At 39.4% G+C, this 24789-nt stretch overlaps 1 protein-coding gene across 8 annotated transcripts in view; it reads right to left on the bottom strand.

The window, feature by feature from the left end:
* Positions 1-24789, bottom strand: part of mical2a (microtubule associated monooxygenase, calponin and LIM domain containing 2a) — a 55266-nt gene that overhangs the window by 26762 nt on the left and 3715 nt on the right. For all 8 annotated transcript variants that reach the window (XR_008365681.1, XM_053512876.1, XM_053512875.1 and 5 more), the window contains exons 2-4: positions 11905-12258; positions 2263-2470; positions 1850-1966 (exon numbers count right to left, since the gene is read on the bottom strand). Coding sequence is in view for 7 of the 8 variants with exons in the window: in XM_053512876.1 (XP_053368851.1) it covers positions 1850-1966; positions 2263-2470; positions 11905-12165 (586 nt within the window). In the remaining variant the exon portion in view is untranslated. The remainder of the gene's footprint in view (positions 1-1849; positions 1967-2262; positions 2471-11904; positions 12259-24789) is intronic.

The following is a 24789-nucleotide window of genomic DNA, read 5'->3' on the forward strand; positions in this document are numbered from 1 at the left end:
TGGTACTTTCACACCTACTTTGGCAAACATGGAGCTCACTTTGTTCTGGACAATTCTGGGTTCCCAACATTGGGAAGGCCAACATACAGTATGGGTATGATGGTTAGATGTCTGCATACTTTTGGCTATTTAGTGTATTAAAATCATTGGATAAAATCGTGCCCTTAACAGGTACTGGTGTGTACCGCTGGTAAATAAATCAGGTTCTCTGCATATCCACTAAGTATTATAGAGCTGGCACATAAAACTACCAAGTCACATTCAATTACTTATGCCTACACATGACTCACTACATGTGTACAGAGAAACTGTTCTTATTTTCATGGATAGTATTATACAGATTCAAGGCATTCCGGTGCATAGGTGAGTAAAACATTAAAATGTTTGATTCTCAAAATATACTGTGTTTGGGATATTACTTTGTAGCATAAATAATTTCAGCCTAGAACTGTATCAGCTTTAAACAACAAGTTACTGACAGTGTGGCTACACCATCACTTAAAACCAGTCATAAAACAGAACGCGGGATTTGTCAGAAAAATGTATTTTATACATAACTTACTGGCCAAGAATGGTAATACTTTGAAATGCTATTATTATATAAAAACTATTTTAATGTTGTTTATTCACTCTAATGTTCACTTTAATGTTATTTGATTTACTCTATCTCAGCCAATCCGTCGTTCATGTATTGTTATCGTTCTGCTAAGGCTTTAGCACTATTCACATGGCGTCTGCTGGACAGCTGGCAGAAGTTCAGAAGGTGTGGCCTATCTAATATATACACTACCGTTCAAAAGTTTGGGGTCACTTGCAAATTTCTTTGTTTTTGTTTAGTGATTTATTTTCTACTTTCTACAACAATACTGAGTATTTCAAAACTATAAATAACACATATGGAATTAGGGAATTACGTAACAACAAGAAAAACAACAGTTCGTTGTTGTTTTAAGACACAGAGGTCAGCCTTTCTGTAATAGTTCTTGCAAGAACATTATTGTCAAGTGCATGTACAAAATCTTTACAGAGCGTAAGTAGCAGAAACATCTCACCATTAACTGTTCAAAGGAGATTAATGCATTTTTGGACGCCTTCAGCATTCCTTTACAATGTAGAAAGAAATAAAAATCAGGAATGATCATGGAGTTAGAAAGTGTTCTAAAACTTTTGAACGGTAGTGTATATATATCAGGGCTCTTTGACTTCCAGAACATTTGAGTTTTTCCACTGTAACGTCACTACATTGTGTCCTGACGTTTACTTTGTGTACACCTGCATTGTCGTGCTGGAAAAGGTTTGGTCTTTTAGTTCCAACTACAAAAGCATTCTGTACATTTGTTTGGTTCTAACATTGTGGCAACAGATCAGAGAAGACCCAGATGTGTGTGTGTGTGTGTGTGATATTTAGACATCTACAAACCTTTGGCCATGTAGGGTAATGTATGATTCTGTGCGTTTACTTATTTGGCACCTGGTAGAAATTTCAACAATGAATCCTGTATAAGCCTCTAATAAACTTCTGCATATACATCGTGCTTCCTGCTTCTGCAACGTTACACTTTAGAGATCTAAATCAAATCAACATGATCACTGAGTGAGGGCGCATGATGTTGAAAGTCACGAGAGACCCAATGACCTCAAGTTACATCACTGATGATGTACCTCAGCTAAGCGTCAGAAGACGTTTCATAACAACAGTAAAATTACACAATCCATCGTGAGAGTGGATGAACAGAAAACAAGGTTAACTTAAAAGTTTAAGGCCCTTTGAAGTGCTGATGGTGTTTAACCAGTCAGACAGGACGGAGGTGTGTCCGGTTTTGTTGTGGTCAAACAGGGGCAAACTCACCCTCGTTTTCCTGGTCTTCTGGAGGTTCCAAAAGCTTTACAAACTCTACGTTGACGTGGAACTCAACCCCCAAAAGCAGAGCGACCTTCAAGAGGATGAGCTGGAGCTGCTGAATGCCTAATAAAAGACAGTCAGCACAAGAACACTAAGCTCTAGTAATCACTCCCAGTTACTCACTTGATTAAACCTTCACCTTTAACTTTTATTAGGCTTTATTAACAGATCAGACAGCCTTGATGTAATAATTGTAAAAACAAGCACAAAAGAGGAAGGGAGGAAGGGCATGCAAAAAAAGGCAAACAGAGAACTGAGCAGAGTTACTTCCCCATAAAAACTTGCACTTCTCTGAAATTAAATGAACCAGTATATAGTATCTTTATATAGTATCTGAAAAGTGATTTCTCAGTACTCACTGATGTGGTCGATGGCGCCTGCGCAGAACTTGCCATAAAATTTCTTAGCCCCAAGGCCTCTGAGGTCATGGATGGTGAAGGGCCAGAGGTGCAGAACGTTGTTTCGGGAAAATGTGTCTCTCTTCTCGATCACTACCACTTTGGCACCAAGTAAAGACAGCTCGATTGCAGTACGCAGACCACAGGGTCCTCCTCCGATTATTAAGCACTGCAGCAAAATAACAGCAGATTAGCTTTAAAGAAAGGCATGCATAAAGGTGTAATAATAAAGTCATGCTGCAAAACCAAATGTCACGTACATGAGAGATGAAATGTTATGGATTTTTCTTATGCTGATTTACTTACTTAGTAACTCAATGCTGTCAATCGATTCATTTCAGCATTAATAATCCATATGTAATGTTAGCAAAGAAATAAGGTAAGGGACAAATGACTTAATATGTTTTTGTAATACACTGTTAATTAATTAAACATGCCTTATTCCATCCATGAGTAATTAAGGTATATTTGTAAGCATTAATAAACTCTAATTATTACAGTACAAGCATGTTATTAAAGCACTTAAACACTAGGGTATACAGATATTTCACCTTTCCTCTTTTATTCCACAACAATTTTACTAATGAATGACAGATTATACTTCTTATCTTTTAATAGCTATATTTAATGTTATATAATGCCGGCCAAGCAAGTTAGTTCCTGTTATTACTTTCATTATAGTAATAGACATAAACAGTCGTTCCCTAACAGCCTTTCTTTTTTCTCTTTCTTGCCACCGCTTTATCAGTGAGAAACTAGAGAGGGCAAAGCTCCCATGGTGGAAAAAAAAAGGAACAGCTGTACCTCCTACTGTTACAAAGCACATAGAAATTCAACAATTACTGTACATAAATAAAGTCATCAAAGTCTGTTAGATTGATTTATATCAGTTTCAGATTTATTTGTACTGTCACATCACAGTTTACACCATTACTACGTAGAAAGGGAAATTTAAATCTTGAATTCTGGAATAGGTTTTTGCAAGAACAGTATTGCCAATAAGCACCATGATGAAACTGGCTCATGAAAGCAAGACCAAAACTGACCTCTGCTGCAGCGGAGAAGTTCATTTAGAGTTACCAGAGTCAGAAATCAACAATTAATATACAGCACCTCAGATTAGAGCTGTTATGGAGGATTTATTAGTAGCAGACACGTCTCAATACCAACTGTTCAAAGGAAAGTATTGCATATTTTGAATGCCTTCAGCATTGATTATACTGTATTATTGATATTTCTGCAAAAATGTCAAGAGTAATGCTCTCGTGTGCCTTCCTACTTTATCAGCTATGGATTTGTAGGTCAAAAGATGAGAATGGCTCGTGTTGCAGTACTGTATGTGCACATAGAGATTTCGGAAGGGGAAAAACAGCACTGATGACGTCACGTCTAAACTGCGATCTGCTTTCATTCTCAGTTACGTTTGGTTCCAATTTGATTCGATCCACACTGTATCGTCTCAGAGAAAACCTTTTGCAGTGGACACGGGCACGGGCACGGTTCCCGAGCATCTTCACACTGATCAAAATCAACCAGACTTTTGGTGCTTGTGAATAAACAACAATAACTGCAAGTACTTTAATAATCTCATTATTAATTATCCTTACTAAAATTTTGTAATACTGTCAACAAAGGCAATATTACCAATATTAACTACCATCTTCTTATGAACTTGTTTCTTTTCTTTTCTAAGCCAGTTCTGTGTGATTTAATGGCGTCCTGAAAACTCTTGGATGCACATTAAAGAACACAATTCATAATGAAGAAATCGGGCTAATAAAATATTGGGAAACGATCATGTTGAGATCACACTACAGGCTCTCACGTCATCATTATCATTATAAATTATAATTACAACTTGCCATATCAAAGGCATGTGCGCTTGATGTATCAGGGTCATAAGAATGCAGGAAGTAAGGTTTTCAGCTTACAAAGTGTGGCTAAGAAAGCCGGCTGTGGGATGACTTCATTCCCTCGAGTGCAGGGATAAAAGCCTGGAGGAGGTTAATGCAGATCTTCTCATCTTCTTACTAATCTAGCTCTGAATCACGCAGCAGATCTGTTTTTTCACCCTGTCTAAACCCAGATGCACTGTTTGACCCCGCTTCTGATTCAAATGTTCCAGTCACCCAGTGTGATTTTTTGTTGGATTGTTCATTTCCTCCCCTCCCATCACAGCCCACCCATTCTGGCAAGCTTAACTATGGTTGACTGACCCCACACCAAAGTGCTGTGGCTGCGCTGAGGGCGATCAGCATGTTTGAACAGAGTTACGTATTTCCTTTCTGATACAGTGTGTGTGTGTGTGTGTGTGTGTGCGTGTGTGTATACCCCGATGCCAGGAGAGATTCCCAGAAACAAATAGTGGGATCAATATTGTATTATTCAGGCTTTGTGTTTGAGTAAACTTTCTTTCAGATCTGTCCAGCTTCCACTTATAGTCTGGATCATGTCAACAAAAATCCTGCTGAGTTCAGACTGACCAATAAAAAAAAAGTGAGAAATTAGGTAAAGGAAGACCAGACCACTGAGTCTGTCTCTGTTCCTGGGGCTGGGAGGCATTATCACCAACAGAGACCTGGGTAAGCATGCATTCTTTGAAACGGATGCACCCTGAAGTAACGTGTGTATACCGATCTTGTCTTGTCTAATTCATCAGTGTGTGGAACATCACTTCCTTTTCATCAGGGAGGCTATTTTGGGCCACTTCTCACTTGGCTGAATGTGCTGCAAAATACAGTTCAATTAACTGCCTTGTTATATATTCAGGGATGGACAGATCAGTCCAACAGAAAGATTACATGTCCAGACTTTTTTTTTTTCTTGTGTTCATAGTTGCCCAGAGAACACATACAGTACTGTACTGTCATTAGACTGGTGGTCACCAGACATTTTTTTGTGTCTCATGCTTAAAAAACTACTCGCTGACTGCCAGACCTAAAAAACGGATGAGACTAAGCACAATAAAAGTAGAGAAAAAAGTAACAAAACAAGGTAGCCTGGAGTAATTGCTTTTCAAACACCATAGCTCATATTGAAAGAGTTGACAATAACGTGTTAGGTTTTTCATAGAGGTCGCAAATACTTCGTGTTACTTCAGATAGTTTCTTAGAAAAGAATAATGACTATGGCGGAGTAAGGAGTTTAAATACGTCGTTAGCCTTTTATGGACGAATATAAGCTTTTTGAACGAGCAGTGTAATACACACGGAGAAGTGCACTTCTTCCCTTGATACGCATCCATGTGTGAGAGAGAGACAGAGAGAGAAAGAGAGCTAGAGGGAGAGAGAAGCGCTTTCGAGACCGAGGTCTCCCAGTAATAAATGGCTGTGGCATGACTGGGATTCAAACTCATGATATAACCTCAACATTGAAATCCAATGCAACATGCTTAATGTTCTTCCTGATTGTAACTAATTAGTTTTGTTTGCCACTTAGTGCCAATGTCAAGAATGTGATTTCAAGAGAATTTCACAAGTTTAAACTTCACTTGTGCACAAAGTTAATGTGAACTGCATGATAATGCATGACGTTAGGTATGAGCTAACCTTTAGAAAACAACCACAGAGCAGAAGTAATGCTTCTCTTTCTGTAGTGTTTGTAGAAAATAATGTGTTGCAGCTGTACTGGTACATCAAAAAAAAAAAAAACCTTACTCAGTAAAGATACTATCATAGCAACAGATTCCTGTGTTTTTGCTCATCCTGAACTGGGCAAGACAGCAGAGGTGTGGTATTTCCTACTAAAACAGTGCAGATCTGTTTCCTGCCTGATAGGTACAGATCTCATCCTGGTTTAAGCGTTTGTCATGCAATGATTAAGGTCTGTGGATATCTGAGTTGAGTTAAAAAGCCTCCTTTTACAACCCAATAAAGAAAAGTAGGACACTGGGTACATCATCATCATCATCATCATTAGTGGCTCTGTGATTTATACAGCTTGCTTGCCCTTGGAGGACCACAAGTCCCGGGTGGTATCAATGAAGCTCCATGGCACCACAGGCCAGTCAAATATCTCTTATCACATGGAATAGTCTGCAGAACAGGAAGTGGCATGCATGACCTGCCAGATGGGATTTCCGGATGAAAGCTCTGGTGCCCAGTTGAACCCAGAGCCACTACACACACAAGTACTGTAAGTAAGGACAGTGCAAGTCCCTACAAGTGTTCCCTCTCAACGAGAGAAAATAAAAATGTCAGAGGAGCATGTCCAGACTGGAAAGCTGACTTAACATAACAACATTTTACAATCATGTTCATCAGAAAAGAATCTCAGAATGCACGATATTCAAAACCTGGGGCTATGAGCTACAACACACAGGATCACGTCAGGTTCCACTGGCTGACTAATACTGAAGGAATCTTAATTTCCGCTGCAAAATGCATATCATATGGGTAGAAGTTCACATCAAGATTGAATCCATGGACTCAAACTGTCGACAATTTAGACTAGTATTGGGAAACAGTTGGTTAGGGGACGTTTTATTGGCAGACTTTGGGTCTCTTAATACCAGTCAAGCATCAGTGGAATGTTACAGCCTATCTGAGTATTGTGCATTCTTTCACAGCTCCGTTCACTCATCTTATAGTAGTTGTCTCAAAGTTGTCTTAAATTGGTTCCTAAATTTCATGCATTCAACAGGCAACAGATCTGAACCCCAGTAAAGCGGCTCTGGGATATCTGTAGTATAGGAGATTGACTGCAACTGAAACAGATCTGCAATAATAATATGATGGACTCACTCATTTCAAGAATCTTATATTAATGTTTCAAGCACCTTGTGGAATCCAATCCAAATAATAATACCAGCTTTTCAGTCTGGGGGAGAGAAGATCCCAGGGAGTTTCAGTAGGAGCAGGAAAATACTCAATTACTGTACTGTAAGTTGCTATCAGTTAGCTAACTAGCTAACACTTATTAGCAATACTTGCTGCTGAGAGGAACTTCCCAGTTGCTGCAAATTGTAGCTAGCTAGCCGACATACTTTATGGATAAGGAAGTTCGACAAAACTGCTACTTGTTGAAGATGTTTAACTATATGTATCACTCTGAGGCACAAGTGATTTAACAATAGATAATTACACTAATAAATAAAACCTGCATTCTAACAGCCACGACTTTGTGAGACATGACTTCATTTTTTTGATTATCCCCTGCACAGTGTGCATATAAAGCAGAATAAGTAGAAATATACAGTAAATCTCGTACCTTTTGATATTCCTCACCTTGCTGATATTTAGTACAACAGCACTCCCCTGCATGTGATGAAGGAGCCAAAGTATAAGCTTTATTCAGTCCTTAAAATGGCAGCGATTACACAGTCCAGTAAAAATAATTAATATTTCATCCCATCAGGCCAAGGTACTTAATCTAGTGTGGCAGTCAGACCACCAGTAGAGCACCAAAGCACAAGCTGGCATTCCAGACAGACAGACTTCAGGCAGGCAGACGGGCAGGCATTTGGCCCTAAACTGGAATTACTGAAGTGCAGAGACCACAAAATGGGGCAAATCTGTGCGAGCCTGCAGAAGATCTAAGCGGAAAGTAAGCCAGTGTTTCTGAGACGAGAGGAAACTGTGCAGCTGAAGCCTTTGGTTACGTGGTCCATATATGCACATCGTGCAGGCCATAATCAAAAAAATGAAGTCATGTCTCACAAAGTCGTGGCTGTCAGCACATCCAAAATATGGCCACTTAACACTTTTTTTTTTTTTGCCTTCGTTTTATTTATTCCTTTTTTTCAAACGCTGACAGACATGTCTGGGTCAAATGTTACGTTTAAAACTGCCAACCAGTCCAAATATTTTCCACCAATTTTGGTGCCATCAATAGCCTTTAAAAAAAAAAGAAGAAAGAAATCATTTCTGCCTTTTAGTTGCTTATGAATAGAAACGGCAAGACAGGATCAAAATTAGTGTTATTTATAATCCCTATAATCGCTCCCCACAGCCCAAAATCCCCTGTTTTGCTATGCTTTGGTATTTGCAGTGCCTGAGCAAACTCCTGAATAAAGCATCTTATTGGGAGCCATAGCAACAGTAACGACAGCAACAAACAACAAAAAACTAAGCTGGAGTAAAAGCATTCAGTCATGCTGGGAAAGGCTGATAACATGAACATGATCTCATATCCTGGGCAAATTGGGATTTAGCAAACATGTGGAGTCTGAGTGAGGAATGACATCATGACAGAGTGTCAAAGCTCACCTTTACAGTTCACAGACATCAGTCACGTCATGCACGTCTTAAAACAACACGTCGTGGTGATGTGAGGGAGACAGATGTGCTGCTATTCATCAGGAGCACTGCGCTTCATCACGTGCCAATGCTAACTCTCAATCGCACAGCAATCGCTGTTTTATGGGAACAGCAACAGAAATGTTTCACTACAGGAAGTCAGGGGAAGCTCAGAGGTTAAGATGTAAGATCACTGATGAGAAGGTCATGAGATCAAACCCCCAGCACTGCAAAGCTGCCCCAAGCCCACACCTGCTCAGATTGATAAATGTGAGATGAATGTAAAAAAAAATATAAATCTTTTTTCACTTTTTATTTTCCTTAATTTTTTCCAAATTTTTTGTCATCCTTATTTTTTGTTTCCATTTCCTTTATTTATTTACATTTCAAGACCTTTTTTCTTTCTTTCTTTTTTTCTTTACCACGCCATTTGCTTTTCTGCTTAACTTTTTCACTTTTTTACTTATTCTTTTTTTCCTTTCAACATTTTTTCCTTTTTGCTGTTTACTTCCACACATATATTATACACTTTGTTTATCTTTTGTATTTTGTCTTTCACACTTCTTCACTCTTTTTTCATCATAAGTTCTTTGTCTTTCTTTCTTACTTTCTTTCTTCTTATCATGTCCTTTTTACCTTTTTACCTGTTCTTTAATACATTTTTCTGCCCATTTGATTCCATTTTAAACCATTTTTTTATTTACAAGATGAACCAATATAAAATTTGTCCTCTTTCCTTACTACCTTTTTTTGTTTATTTATTTTTGCTTCACTTGCTATCTTTTACACATTTTTTTTTTTTTTTTTGCCCAAAATATCTATTTAGTAAGTCTGTGTACTGTCACCCAGAGATGGTGGTTTCGACTCCTCGTGATGCGATGGCCATCTGTGGACAGGAGGGAGAGACGCTACGCTGTACTCTTTCCTCTATCTATTACAGTGTCGTCAGTAAATCAAAGGTATCTGTAAGCTCACGAGGGCAGAAGTGGGTGGATAGTGCATTCCTCTGAGTGTGTTACAACGCTCCCTGATGTTCCCTGAAGAGGAGATCAAAAAGATGCATTCGGTTGACTTCACATGACAAGATTTAATTAGTTTCTGGTGTCAGGCTTTGGTTTTGGTTAGGAATTCAATTACTTTTTCAGATGATGTTGTCTACAGATACAGATACCTGCAATACAGTACATGCCTGCTGAACTATCTCCAGTTCTGCTTATAGACGCTGTTTCGGCTTTGATGGCTTGTAAACATCTTAACACCTCTGAAAGAAACATGAAGTGTAATATTCCCTCTGAACTCTTCTATTCATGTCTGTATCAGTATACAGTTTCGAAGACTTAAGAAATGTTGGAATTGTAAACGTCTACAGTAGTTTTGTCCACAGCTCCTGCATGTTGCTATGTAAATCCTGATAATGCTTCATGATAACGGCACAGTAACAACACATCTGGGGTGTTTGTGTTAAAATGTCATTAAAGTATGCTGAGCTGCATCTCATCAAAGGCTTAAAAAAGAAGCATTGCGTATAATTTAGCAGCTTTATAGTCTGAGATAAAATACAACCTCGAACGTGGCACATACGGTAATTGCTCTCCTTCACATCAGCAACGTCTTTGGGACATTTATGGTTGCTACCAAATGAGACTTGTTAAATTCTAGGCATGAAACACTTCTCTCTCACACACACACACACACACACACACATTAATAAGAGTCTGGGCACCAGACCATTAAGGACTTTATTGTTCTGGAGACCTACCACCGCATACCACCTCAAATCATCAGATCTGCTGAGTGAAGCTGTCTTTCCCTGTGTGTGTGTATGTGTGTGTGTGTCGACGACCAAACCCTTCTTCTATTGTTACTTGTTCACATTTCTAAAGCTTTAGGTAATATGCTCAGTTGTGATAAATGACATACCGAGAAGCACCTCGTCTCATTATCATGTCTCTGCCTGTCTTCATTCCTTCATCACTTTTTATCACACCATCACTAGAGGTGGCTGATATGAACCAAAAATGATACCATGGTATGCTTAGGCTGAATATCGACACACGATATATATACATTGCCTCGCACCACCAGGTCCAGGGTTCAATTTCTGCATCGGGTCTTTTTGCATACAGTTTGCATGTCCTCCTCATGCTTGCTGGGTTTCCTCCGGGTTCTCCAGTTTCCTCCCACAGTCCAAAAACTTGCAGATTAGGCTAATTGGGACTTCCAAATTGCCTGTATGTAAATGTTGACCAGAGGTCCTACCACTGTTGTACAAATTGGAATAAATACAACAGTCACCATTGGCCTCCACGGCCCCTAGTTGAGGTTCCTAGATGAATGGATGGATGGATGAATATATCTTTTCTACAGAGTGGGTTTAGACTCAAATTCACATATGAGAGATCATAAGCAATTTTATTACAAGAGAAAAAAAAGAGAGAGACAGGGTTTCATTACCTGTTCCAAACATGAAAATGAAACAAAGTACAATAAGTAGCCTATATTAAATAAACAATGAGATGAAAGATGAGTGACAGGTATCCCTATTGAGTCAATAAACTGCTCCGTCCTAGCATAAACTCGCAAACACCTTCAAATAGATCCAGCTTTATGAAATATTTCAACTAAAACATATTCAGATTTCATTTCGTTCACTCTCTCTATTTTATCTGCCTCTTAATTTTTTCCTATATTTTAACACTTTGATTTTTGTTTGTTGCTTCATTTGTTTCTGTTATATTTTTTATATTCATATACTTTTTAATACATTTTCTTTCTTTCTTCCTCTCTTTCTTTCCATTTCTTCTTATTTTCCCTTATATTTCAATATTTTGCTTAATTTTTTATTAGTTTGTTTGATTCTTAATTTATTACCAGATTAATTGATTGATTAATCAATTAATTGTTTTATTTAATCGATTGATTTTATCTTTAAATAAATAAAACTTTATTTTTATTTTCTAAAAATTCACTGTTTTTTTTTATATTTATATTATATTTCTTTTTGTCTCATTTCATTTGCCTAATATTTGTTTATTTGTTTTATTTCTTTCCTTTTTCACTCTGTTTTCCTTTCATGTTAACATTCCACTTCTGAGTTTCTTTTTGTTTCCTTCCTAACAATTTTTTTTATATGTTTGCTTTTGATGTTTGTGTGTTTGGTTTTATATCACTTTTTAATTTTTTTTGTCCTTTTGTTACCTATTTCTTTGTTTTTTTTTTATTATTATTTTATTTAAAAACATGCTGAGGTCATGTTCGCTGTTATTGAGACACTGACAATGCTAATCTTCACTCACACCAACTGAAGTACTGAATGCTGAGATTAAATCTTGCTCTGATGTAACCTTGAGTGACCTACAAAACGTACCTTTGTGCCTTCGCAGGTTTGGCCTTTCTTGTACTCCTTGTGACTGGCTCTCTTATCCAGTTTGCTCCAGAGCGCTTTGGCCTTCCAGCAGGTCAGTCTGCTCTTCAGGTTGCTGTAAAACGAGTCGTGCTCCAGAGGATCCAGCTCCAGGTACGTGCACATGATGTTGAAGGCCTGCAGGGTGGACTTACAGGTGGACGCCTGGACGAAGGTCTCAAAAATCCTCCCTGCCTGGCTCTTCTCATCCTCCGTCTCTCCCATCCTTCCCTCTGTAAAAGTAAAGACACTCGCTCGCTGATTTCTCGCTCTTCTTCTTCCGCTCCCTCAGGAGAGAGCCAGGGCTAAACCTTGGATCTGCAGCAGGAGAGGAGAAACCAGCATCAATAAATTATCTTTTCACCCGCATAATAGTGAGGTTTAGCTATGAAACACTTACAATACAAGAACGAAGAATCTGAGAATAAAGGAATTAAAAACGAAACTCCTGTCACAGAACTAGATTTCAATCTTCAGACGTGCAGCAGAGTTTAACAGCTGTGAAACTCAGGACAGAGTGTGATGACGCAGGGTTGGAATTTGGTGCCCAGTGTATGAATGCGTGTATGAGCACAGTTCAGGCTGCTGCAGGTGAAGTCATGTGTGGGGAATGTCTGTCGGCACACACTGAGCAATCAAGCACCCTTTTTCAGAATAACTGTTGCTGAACGTGTGCATCCCTTTATGGCCACAATTTTCCCAGTTAATAATGGCTGCTCTGAGCATGATATCACACCACATCACAAAAACACCTCAGACTGGTTTGTAAATCGGTTCAGCGGCCTCCTCAATCAACATCGGCCCCAGTAGAGCACCTTTAATTGGGATGAGGTAGTAGAAGGGGAGGCATTTACGAGCTACACCGCTGGAGATGTAACACCTGATGAGTTGAAGCAAGAGCGAATGTGTGTGAGTGTGTGGGGCCACGCTGGCACTGTTGGGCCCTTGAGCAAGGCCCTTAAACGTCAACTGCTCATATGTGTGATGAGATAAAACGCTGGATAATGGCGTCTGTTAAATGTCAGAAATGTCAATGGAAATGTGTGAGAGATTGAAAGAGAAGTGGGAGGGAGAAAAACTGAGAGAGTGAGTGAGTGAGAAGAAGAATGATGGAATGACAAAGAAAGAGTGTGAGAAAGAGTGAGGGAAGGAAGGGGACAGAGTGAGAATTAGAAAATGAGAGTAAATGTGAGTGAGAAAAAGAGAGAGAGAGAGATTGACAAAGAGTGCAAGTGAGTGAGAGAGGATGAGAAGAAGAGAGTGAGAGAGGATAAGACAGTATGATTTTTCATTTTTTTATTTTATTTACCTTTATTTAACCAGGCAAGACAGATTAAGAACAGGGTTCTTATTTACAACCGAGGCCTGGCAAAGGCTGAGCCTTCTGGGGGAAATAGGGGAACTAATATAAATAAAATATATATACAATATAAATGAAATTACGAGAAAAATAAAAGCAAAAACAGTAAATAAGTTACATATTTAAAAATGTAATTTTTTGGAATGTATATTCCAAAAAGAAAATTCAGAAATCATAATTGTATGATTTTTTAACAATTTATTTGTGAATTACTGGGTCAAATAAGTATTTGATCACTTGTTTATCAGCCAGATTTCTGACCCTCAAAGACTGTTATAAAGCTGTCATAAAGACACCTGTGCACCCCACAATCAGCCAAAGTCTAAATAGATACATGGGGTATCAATGGTGCTAAAAATGGTGAGGAATCAGCCCAGAACTACACGGGAGGAGCTGGTCAACGCCGTAATGAGAGCTGGGACCATCGCTTCCAAGGCTACTATCAGTAATACACCAAGACTTTATGGTTTAAAATCTTGCATCGCACGGAAGGTTCCCCTGCTTAAGTCAGCCCATGTCCAGGCCCGTCTGAAGTTTGCCAGGGACCATTTGGATGATCCAGTGGAGTTAAGGGAGAAAGTCCTGAGGTCAAATGAGACCAAATTAGAACTTTTTGGTCTTAACTCCAGTCGCCGTGTTTGGAGGAAGAAGAATGATGAGTATCATCACAATAATACCATACCTACAGTGAAGCATGGGGCTGGAAGCTAGGGTTGTGCCGATAGACGATACTAATAATTCTTTTGACTATGTAAAGCTGCTTTGCGGCAATGAAAATTGCTAAAAGCGCTATACAAATAAAATTGAATTGAATTGAAAATATCGACGATAGTCTCGTCTATCGACGATAGTCAGCTATATGGACGATACAGATGTCGCCATTAAAAACCCACGTTTCAAGAAAAGGAATCCCGTGACTTGCCACGGCTGCGCACGGCAAGCTGTGAAAATGCCCTTCATTACCTGTAGGGGGCAGTCGTGTTTCAGTCTGAAGTATTGTGTGTCTACTGAAGCCGAAAATGTGTTCTCTCTCCTAGTCACCCATTGACAGCAAGCGACAGAGCTCATAAACGTGTCGAGCTCAAACTGTAAATACTGATATGTATTAATTCTTCATTTTCTTCTCTCCTTCAATGATGATACTTCTTCGACGGCGCTTTCTTCATTCAGTATAATTATTATTAGTAGTACTGCTCCGAATTTATTATTGTGATTTTTCCTTATTATTATTGTAACGCACCCGCGCGTGTGTGCAAAAAAACTACAATGAGGTATGATATGTTAGCCTAAAACAATTGTTTTATTGTGTTTATGCGCTTTAAATATACACTCAACAATAAACACTGCCTTGTGCAAAGTGAAAGTGAGTTGCGCGTGCAACTTTTTGATCAAAAGGCTGATAAACGCGTGCGCAGATATGAGCAGATTTATCGATAAAACAACAGACATGAAATGAAAAAAAAAAAAAACACAAAAATATGTACTACTCTCTGAATACAACGCGACAGCACGCAGAATCCCTGGGCTTTGACTACTATCGTGTATCGGCGATCTTACAGGCTGACGATAGGACGATATGACAATGGGCATTATCGCGCAACCCTACTGGAAGCATCATGCTCTGGGGGCAAAAACCTCATTCACTTGGTCAGAGCATTAAAAATGGGTCGTGGCTGGGTCTTCCAACATGACAATGACCCAAAGCACACAGCCAGGAAAAACAAGGAGTGGCTCCGTAAGAAGCATATGGACTATTTAAAAGCAAAATAACAGGTCTTTGAGGGTCAGAAATCTGGCTGTTAAGCAAGTGATCAAATACTTATTTGACACAGTAATTCACAAATAAATTGTTAAAAAAAAAAAAATGTGATTTCCGGATTTTCCGGGTTAGGGTTACAGTGGAAATGCACCTGAGTAAGAGAACTTGCAAATCACAGGGTGATCAAATACTTATTGACCTCACTGTGTGTATATATATATATATACACACACACATACTGTACAATACATATACATATACATATGTGAACGATGTAGACAGTATGAAACAAGAGTGTAGACAGTATGAAACAAGAGTGTGTGTGTGTATGTGAGAAAGAAAGAGAGAGAGAGAGAGAGAGAGAGAGAGAGAGAGAGAGAGAATGAGTCCCCCGTGCCCTGACCTTGCAGTAAAATGTTGTTAGACATTAGGTTTGTATAAGAACAGGACAGGGTGCATTTTCTTTAGGACACACACAGGGACACATCAATCCTGAACTAAAACACCCGTCCAGTGTGTATTTTTAGTTCAGCCTCTTCTTAAATTTCAAAGCCACTCTACTTCCCAAAGATAACACATTCACATTCACATTCACACACACACACACACACACACACACACACACACACACACACACACTAAGGAGAGATGACAGACTATGAAATAGTGCAGCTTTGATAAATGGAGTGTTTGAAGAGACAGGTTTAATCAGGAGGAACGGCGCAGACATTGGAAAGGAGAGAGACAGACAGACAGACAGAGACACACACACACACACACACACACACACACACACACTGTGACTCAGGACTGTGACTGAATTTCATCTCACAAATTACAGAACTCCAACAGAACAAAACAACTTTACTGTGAGCATCAGGAAGGGAACTCGAGTCTGATCTGCGTCATTACATCAGATCTGTACAACACGTGCTGTGTGTGTGTGTGTGTGTGTGTGTGTCCACAAAGCATGCGCTCTGTGCTTTGTACATCGTGTTCGGCTCAATCTCAGACAGAGTAGGCTTCTACAGTAGATCACTTTAACACACACACACACACACACACACACACACACACACAAAATAACACTTTCAAACTCTTTTATTCTATTCGGTTCTACAACTTTTTCTTTTTTTCTTTTTTTTCTCATCTTTAATTTCATTTCTTTTCATTTTATCTGCCTTATTTTTCCGGCACAACCCTGACGTTCCACTTTGTTTCTTTTTTCCTCTTCTTCAATCTTTTTTTCTTACCTACTTTTTTTCTTACAACTTGCCTGTACCTTTTTCACACATTTACTTGCACGAACCTGCACACAATTTCCCTTTTTTTCACCCTCTATCCCTCCCTCATGCGCCCCTTTTCTTCCTTTCTTTCTTCCTATATTTATTTATTTCCACTTGCTTCTTTACATTTTCTTCACTTTTCTTCCTTTTTTCCTTTCCCTCTACTCTCCCCCGCCCTTCCCCGTTTATTTATTTTGTTCTTTTGATCTTTTTTATTTCAATACACTTTTCTTTACTTTCTTTCTCTCTCTCCAGTACTTTCTTTCTTCTTTCTTTTATTTCACTAAACCGCTAATAAATGCAATATAAACTGTTCTGAATTACGTGAAGCTACACACTAAACAATCATTTAAATTGGGTGTCGTTTTGGGTGTCGATCAGGAAGATCAGTTTAATCTGGAGATGGGACAAGCTGAGGCTGAGCTCTGCTCGTCTTCCTCAGACGTGCACTTTCCACTCCTCGCAGAGCCTGAGGATTGTCTTGACGTTGATTATATCTCATCGTCTGTCCTGTAAACATCTTAACACCTCTGAAGTGTAATATCTCTGGTGGTCGTTTCCTCTGTTTGCGTCTGCAGCAGTAATCGGTCTTCCTGGCTCAGGTTTCTGCGCGTGTTGTTGCGACGTGTCAGCTCGTCTGGCGTGGATGTTAAATGAACTCCCCTGAGGTAACGACAGGCCAGCTACCGCTCTCACAGACCGCATTCCAGCACGCAGACGGCTGACGTCGGCGCACGCCCTGCCCCGGCTCTGATTGGCGGTGCTTTGGAGGTCCCGCCCCTTAGGGGTCTCATTCTATCCTCGGGCACCGTCGCAGCATGCTCTTATGAGCCGGCAGTGGTGTTTGCACTGCAGCTGATAACTCAGGAAGGTCACGGACAGTTAAATTATCAGCATTAACCCTCTTGAAAGTCATCCGGTGTTTCTGCCCACAACAAGACATTTTTAAAGGCCAGGTTTATTAATTATAGAAACGTTTTTCTCCATCATGTCATCTACACTCTACAGCTCTAAAATTAAAACGTGTTAATAATGATATGATGAGCACATTCCTGGCTTCATGCATGGTTAAAAAACAGCTATTAGATCCAGCAGGCATGGGTTAATGAAAAGGTAGCATGAACACACTGTCCTCACAGATTGCCCTTTGAGCTGAAGCAGCATTCTGTTAGCTTAAATACCGTGATTTCACCATCTGACGGAATGGAAAGGGCCGTTGTGGGCAGACAGCGGCAGCCCACAGGACACCGGCGTGCACAAACACACACACACAAACACACAAACGAAAGCTCATACAAGCTCACATACTCATACACAGTCCAGAGAGAGGAGATGAAAGGAGGAAAGAAAGAAAGAAAGAAAGAGCTGGCTGCAGAGTAAAGCACGGCTTTGATAACCCTTCCAGTTTATAAAGAGAAGGGATTGTGCTGGGGTAGCGTTCAAAACTTTATCAGCTTATCCCATCAGCAGCTCTTTCTGATCCGAGAGCAAAAACGTCACACATGAAGATTAGGAATGATTATAGGATTTTTTTTTTGTCTTCCCCCAAAGCCTAGGTTACTGTGGTGTGGCAGCCTGGGGAAACCCATCAGAGTCAACGTGAGTGGCTGCTGAAGTTCTGACAAACAGCCCAAAAGACCCAAATAAGTTTGTTTTCTATTAATAGCATACTGTACTCTGACACCTCTGCTCCTAGAATCTCTAACCTTGCTCAAGCTTTCTGCCAAGATAATACTTAATAAGGATCCAGTTGGACGAACAGCGTAGCAAAAACTGCATAAAAAGTCTAAAACTTTGCACATTTGCACAGTGTTTTTTGTGTGATTGTCAACCCTTGTTTAAATACTGAGTTAGCAACAAACCAGGGCACGCACACATGCTGTACAGATGGTAACAGGCACAGTTTTTGTGGTTGAAAAAATATATATATGGGAAACTTAGAACCATAAAGAACCATTAAAACTTAATCCATCACTGCGACACAGCATTGGTTAATGAGCGATAAAAAAAAACCCAGCTGCTTATACGGAAGTCCTGCTGTATGGTGTGTGTCTCTGTCGTGGGGGGGGGGATTCAGACATCAAATTGTGCATTTGGGTTTTTAGATATATCAGATAGAACCAAAGCGATCACTACTTTTAAAACGAGTATATTTTTACCACTAACAGGAAAAGGGAATGATGACGCAAAAACATTGAACTCGCACAATGTGTAATGCGTATTATTACCATTATTATTATTATTATTATTATTATTATTAATACTAGTACTACTACTTTTATTATTATTATTATTATTAATATTATTATTATTATTTATTTTTATTGTTGCTATTTTATTTTTTTGTTGTTGTTGCTGTTTTTTTATTATTTATTTATTTATTTATTTATTATTATTTATTTATTTTTGTCATAGAAACAACCGAAAACGATCAACACATGATCAACACATGATCATACTGTATGTATCTGTGCTATTTCTTTGACTGTGTGACCTACTTTCATGTTTGTACAATTGGTTGAAATTAATAAAATCAATTTATCACATGCCCGAGTTTGTGCTGAAAAAAATGACACTGCACATTGCACTCTCTCTCTCTCTATATATATATATATATATATATATATATGCCAAGTTGTAGTTCGGACTGGGTATTCCGCTGTGGCGACCCCTTGTAGCTGAAAGACCAACAACAACAACAACAACAACAACATACAACTAACCATACAAAATGATTGCAATATATATATAATAAAAAACGAACAGTGTAAAAAAAATGGCGCAAACTTGCATAAGCTAGTGAGCGCGTTACAATACAATGTTGTATTCTGATTGGATAATCTCTGTTATTCACCTGAAAAATTATCATACTTAACATAGAAAGTTTTAATATTGCATTTTCATGACAAATTTTACATAATACACATCATTAGTCATCTAAAGGGGATGGTAAAGGTTACAGAATCCACCTATTCCCATTCTAAACTCATTAATAACACATTTCATGTTATATAGCCATACATTTGTGGACACCTGAATATTATACCAATATGTCGAATATGTTTGTTGAAGACCCCAATCCAGATTTATCCCCCCTGCTGTTATAATGACCTCCACTCTTTCAGGAAGCCCTTCCACTAGGTTTTAGAGCATGACTTTGAGGATTTGTGATCATTCAGCTATAAGAGCATTAGTGAGCTCAGTCACTGAGACCTGGGGTGCAGTCAGTGTTCCAGTTTATCCCAAATGTTTAGTGGGATTGGGTTTAGAGCTCTGTGCAGGAGTTCTTCATGGAGCTCTCTCTTTGTGGAACGATTTTGTGCCTCTCAGTCCCACTGCAGAGGAACTGATGTAATGCTACATCGTGCTATTTTGTTCAGCCCAAACAAAAAGGTCAGTGATTTTGTGTCCATGTTTACAGCAAGAGTTTAGCAGTTTGATGGTCATGTATCCATGTACTTTTTGTAATTATTATTGAGTTCTGATAGTTGATAGTTGAATTAGTTATGACTTTAATCCAAACCTCCATAACACATAAGCAGGTCAGCCTATAAAGGTGCTTTGACTCATGGGGCAAAATCTCGAGGCTGCACTCAGGACCTATTTAAAGCCTGCTTGGCGGTTGAGGCTCATGAACCTGGTCATGATTGCAGGGAATCCTTCAGAACCCAACCTGGATTGTGCTTTGTGCTTTTGTTCAAGATTGGCCCAGGGATCTGTTTTTCCTAGATTGCTCGAAAAACAGCATTCACAATTCCCCAATTGTGTCCAACTCATTGTTTACATGGTCACACGTTCATGAAAAAACAAAACAGGTGCGACCTAAAACTGCTTACATTATGTCAACTTGGACGCAGTGTGTTCTGTTGGTGGAAAGTCCAGAAATCAAAAGATGTATGCTGCTAATAAGAGGACAAAACATAATTGTACATATTTGAATTGTGTTTATTGGTTTATTTATATGCAGTCAGAATGTTGGAAGGGGAAAAAAAAGAAATATGTTTCACTTTTGTCCTAAAACGTCCAAAGACATTTCAGTGAAGGAAAGCTTGTTTTTACAACATAAAACAGCAGCAACATCAAATTTCCCCCATTTGAAGGGTTGGACTAGGCCATTACGTATATGAGATCTCCAAGTCTTTAACTATCCTCTATGAGCGTACCATCCTGCACGGCGTGCGATATCTATTAAAGCACACAAAATATTCATTTTCCTCCAAAGTGCAGGAATTCCAGTTATGTGAAACGTATCATTCTGAGTCAAGACTACATCAAAAGGCATCGAGAGTAAGAAGTACGCACAGGCATCCTCGCTTTCTGTGTGCTTTTTAAGACAGATGATGTTATAGAGACGACGGCCAAAATACCAGCTACGAGAGCTGTCCAGAATGTGAAAACATTCAAATTAATGATGGGACAATCCTTTGAGGTAAAACGCTGTAGCCAATTAGCTCGGCTTTCACTTCTGGCACAGGGAGCACCATAACTCAGTTTTTGGCAAGCGTGAAGTAATAATGTCGTGGAATTAATGAGGCCACTCGGCCTGACCTCGTATTCGTACCCTGGAAACGTTGCTGTGTTTTTACAGTAGATTAGAGTCCAGCGTCATGAAATCACGGCCAAGGGTGGGCTGGAAGAAAAAAATCCAGACGTGCTCTTGTGTTGCTGGACACGGCTTCCGACGATCAGTCCAAACAAAAGGGTCAGTGATGTCAGCGTGCATGTGGAGCTGAAAGTTACTCATAACGTCCTTAATTGCTGGGAACCAGGAAGGAACCCCTCTGTCGACTTTCGATTTAAATCATCCCTGCCGGCTTTGTTTGACCTGTTCCTTGGATTCTACGTTAATAAATATCTAAACTGGTTTCTAACAAGAACTTTTCTAGTTTTTTGTAATGAAAAAGTGAAAGGAAAATTCTAAAGTGTGGCATGCATTTGTATTCAGCCCCCTTTACTCTTAAACCCACTAGGTAAAATCCAGTGGAACCAATTGACTACAGAAGTCAAGAACATAATTACGTATCTCAGGACAAATACAGCTCTTCTGTGAAGACCTTGGTGGTTTGTTCGAGAACATTAGTGAACAAATAGCATCATGAAGCCCAAGAAACACACCAGGCAGGTCAGGGATAAAGTTGTGGAGAAGTTAGGTTATGAAAAAAACATCTCACGGAGCACTGTTTAATCCATCATCCGAAAATGGACCGACAAGGAGAGCATTAATCAGAGAAGCAGCCAAGAAGCCCATGGTGGCTCTGAAGGTGCTGCAGAGATCCACAGCTCAGGTGGGAGAATCTGCCCACAGGACAACTATTAGTCATGCGCTTTATAAATCTAGCCTTTATGGAAGATTGGCACGAGGAAACCCATTGTTGAAAGAAGGCCATAAGAAGTCCCGTTTGCAGTTCGCGACAAACCATGTGCTACTGACTTTTCAAATTTCTATTTTATTTTTCCACTTATGTGCTTTCTCACATAGTGTGCACATAGTGAACTGGATTGGCACCCTGTCCAGGAATGCTATTGATCTCCAATCATACCCGTCTCATCCTCAGGATTTAAACTTGCAATCTCCCAAGAATAAAGCAAACACCCTTTCAACCGCCCTCCCATATCATTTCTTTTTATTTCTCTGTGAGCCTTTCGCTTTTTATTAATATGTATCAATGGATACAAATCAGTAGTGCCCTAGGGTTAGTCCCTAAGTGGCACTTGATTGGCATTCTTTATCCTGCGCAAATCAACGATACTTAAACAAGCACTTTGCTCTGGCCTTGTGAAAACAATCACACCCGACTTTTTTTTACGATACGATCAATAAATCACCCAGGGTCTCATAAGCTCACTGAAAACCGAACACTCCTTTCCGCGGTGGTGCCAAAACAAAGGAACACTGTCGTGAACAAGAGAACAAACCGTGTGTTATCTGGCAGCACCCGGCGAACATCATCTGTCTTCTAGCAAGGAGAAAAATCGTTATTCCACACAGAAGCGAGGCCTGGGAAGCAGCTGCATGCTGTCTGAGAGCCTGTCTGACATTCCCAGAGCCCTGAGCACACACTCTCGTCTGAGAGCACAGATTTATACAGAGACACTGGAGAAGGAAAAACACTGCCCTGTAGGTTTTGACAAAGCACTCTGGGGAGGTCCGAACGGGTCATTTACAGAAACAAATGAGCAAATGGTCGGTAAAAAATAATGAGCACTGTCCTGTGCAAATGTGCAGTTATAATCTCAATGTGTGATCTAATGTTAAAAAATGCATCAGCATTTACATCTTCTGATGTAAGCAGATAATCCAAAATATCAGTTGAAGTAGGAAAACAATGAAATAAAATCCAGTTGCATTTGCACTCCTTCTGCTCTAAGGTCAACAGCTGACTTGTGTTACCGCTGCTGGGCAAAAGGATGGGCCGAGGAGGTGAAATGCTCAGAATAGACAAGAATCATATTCCAGAAGGGAAAACACATGAGCCTGGAGATGTCTTTAGGGCACAGATTATTACAAGATGTAGCATTAACTTCATGTCATGTGCCTAAGTAACATTATAGCTGACTATTATAATGAATTGGGGCAATATTACTTTGATTTTTACTCAAGTCATTCATGCATTTTATCACCTACGTTTCCACCAGCCAGTTCAGCCAGCCATTTTACACCAACTGGACTGGACTGGACTGGGTACACAGGGGGTACGCAATACAGACAATTGGGAAAGGCTAGTTAGCCTAAACTGCATGTTTTTGGACTATGGGAGTAAATCATATGGTACCAAATGGTAAAAAACATGCAAACTTCCTGCTCACAGACACAAAGGCGAGACTTAAACCCTCAAACCCTCAAACCTTCCACCGTGGCGACTACCCTTACTACCTCATGGTTAAATCTTTTTTTGCTAATGTTTCTGAATTCCGCGTGAGTATCCTGCATCGTCCTGTTTAATAATGTAAGCAAGAAAAAAAAATGATGATCTTCATTTTGATTCATACACGATCACATCTCATACAAACTTAAATAATTCTTTTGATTGAGTAAAGCTGCTTTGCGACAATGTTAATTGTTAAAGGCGCTATACAAATTTTATTAAATTGAGGAATTGATGTGACCCAAGTGAACATATTCACTAAATGATGATTTCATACATGATTTAAGTTAACTTTTCTGTTCCGTCATGGCGTGTGCTGCACTAATCGAAGGCTTTGCCTTTTTCCTTTCTACCCAAAGCAGGTGATTCACTCTTGCCATGCAGAAGCCCTGACCAGCAAATTTCCTCTTCCTGACAGACAGGAAACACAGAGTCAGGGAGTTCCAGAGACCGGGTCTCATCAGGAAATGTCCCAGGTGAGAAACATTTCAATCCTTCTTTTAAAAAAAAACGGTCGGAAAATGACGAGTGCTTCAGCAGTTCATTTCCACACAGCTTTCCAGAGAATACTATGGATGTGCTTTCTGCTCAAGCCATACCTTTAAATCAAAGTGTGGTTTAACCACTAATTACAGCCTGGGATGCTGGAACGTATACCTGTTTTTTTCTTTGACCCTGGCTAAAAATACTGTCTAAAACGTTGTATATTTATAACAAAAATTAAAAGCGTTTTGATGACTGGAGAAGATAATGAGCGCTATTTTGGATTCAAATTGTACAGAGAAAAATTCCAGTTCCAGAAACGCACAAGGTCAGCGTAAGTCAGCGTCTGACTAGTTGGCATTTCTCTCGATTTTTCTAACAAATATAAACCGACTTCACATAAATATGCATTTTATTGAATTTTGGAAGCCCAAATAAGGACAGAAAACTCATTATTCCCGAGTAACGGCTTTGAACCCATTCACGGGGCAGAGCTGTGAAAGTAAACCGCTAAAAAAAAAAAAAAAAAAAAAAACAGTGCTGCGATTGAGTTTTATCTTTTGCCAAAACTTAATTCCCTATGATAATGCAACAGCGCTTGTATCAACATGGCACTGCTTCTGAACATAAATTCCTCCGTCAATAGAAACACATGGAACCAAACCTCAGAAACAATGAGGACGTCAAAGCGCAGACAGTAAAGAGCCCTGAAGCGACATGCCGCACCTATTAGTGTCTTCTGATTGATGCAAATCTTACAGCTCAGGAGGCCAACTTTCCTGTAGATATTTCACAGAAAATGATTGTAGAAAGATGAAGGTTTTTTTTTAGGGCACGGAGCTGGAATTTGAGTAAGCGTGCAGACGTGTGTAAACTGTGTTTGAAGTTCGGATCTGATTATAGCCTTTTGGTTAATACATGCTTGGAGCCCACTCTCTGGGAAAATAAAGCAAAGAGATTTTCACAATCTAAGAAAGAGAGTGTGCGTGTGAGAGAGACAGAGAGACATAGAAATGAGATGCCATGCTGCATGGTTCGGTCCAAACTGCAGGCTTAAAATAGCTGCCTAAGTTCTCCTGGTATTGATAACAACTT

The sequence above is a fragment of the Clarias gariepinus genome, chromosome 15, assembly GCF_024256425.1.
Source record: "Clarias gariepinus isolate MV-2021 ecotype Netherlands chromosome 15, CGAR_prim_01v2, whole genome shotgun sequence".
NCBI classification, from domain to species: Eukaryota; Metazoa; Chordata; class Actinopteri; order Siluriformes; family Clariidae; genus Clarias; species Clarias gariepinus.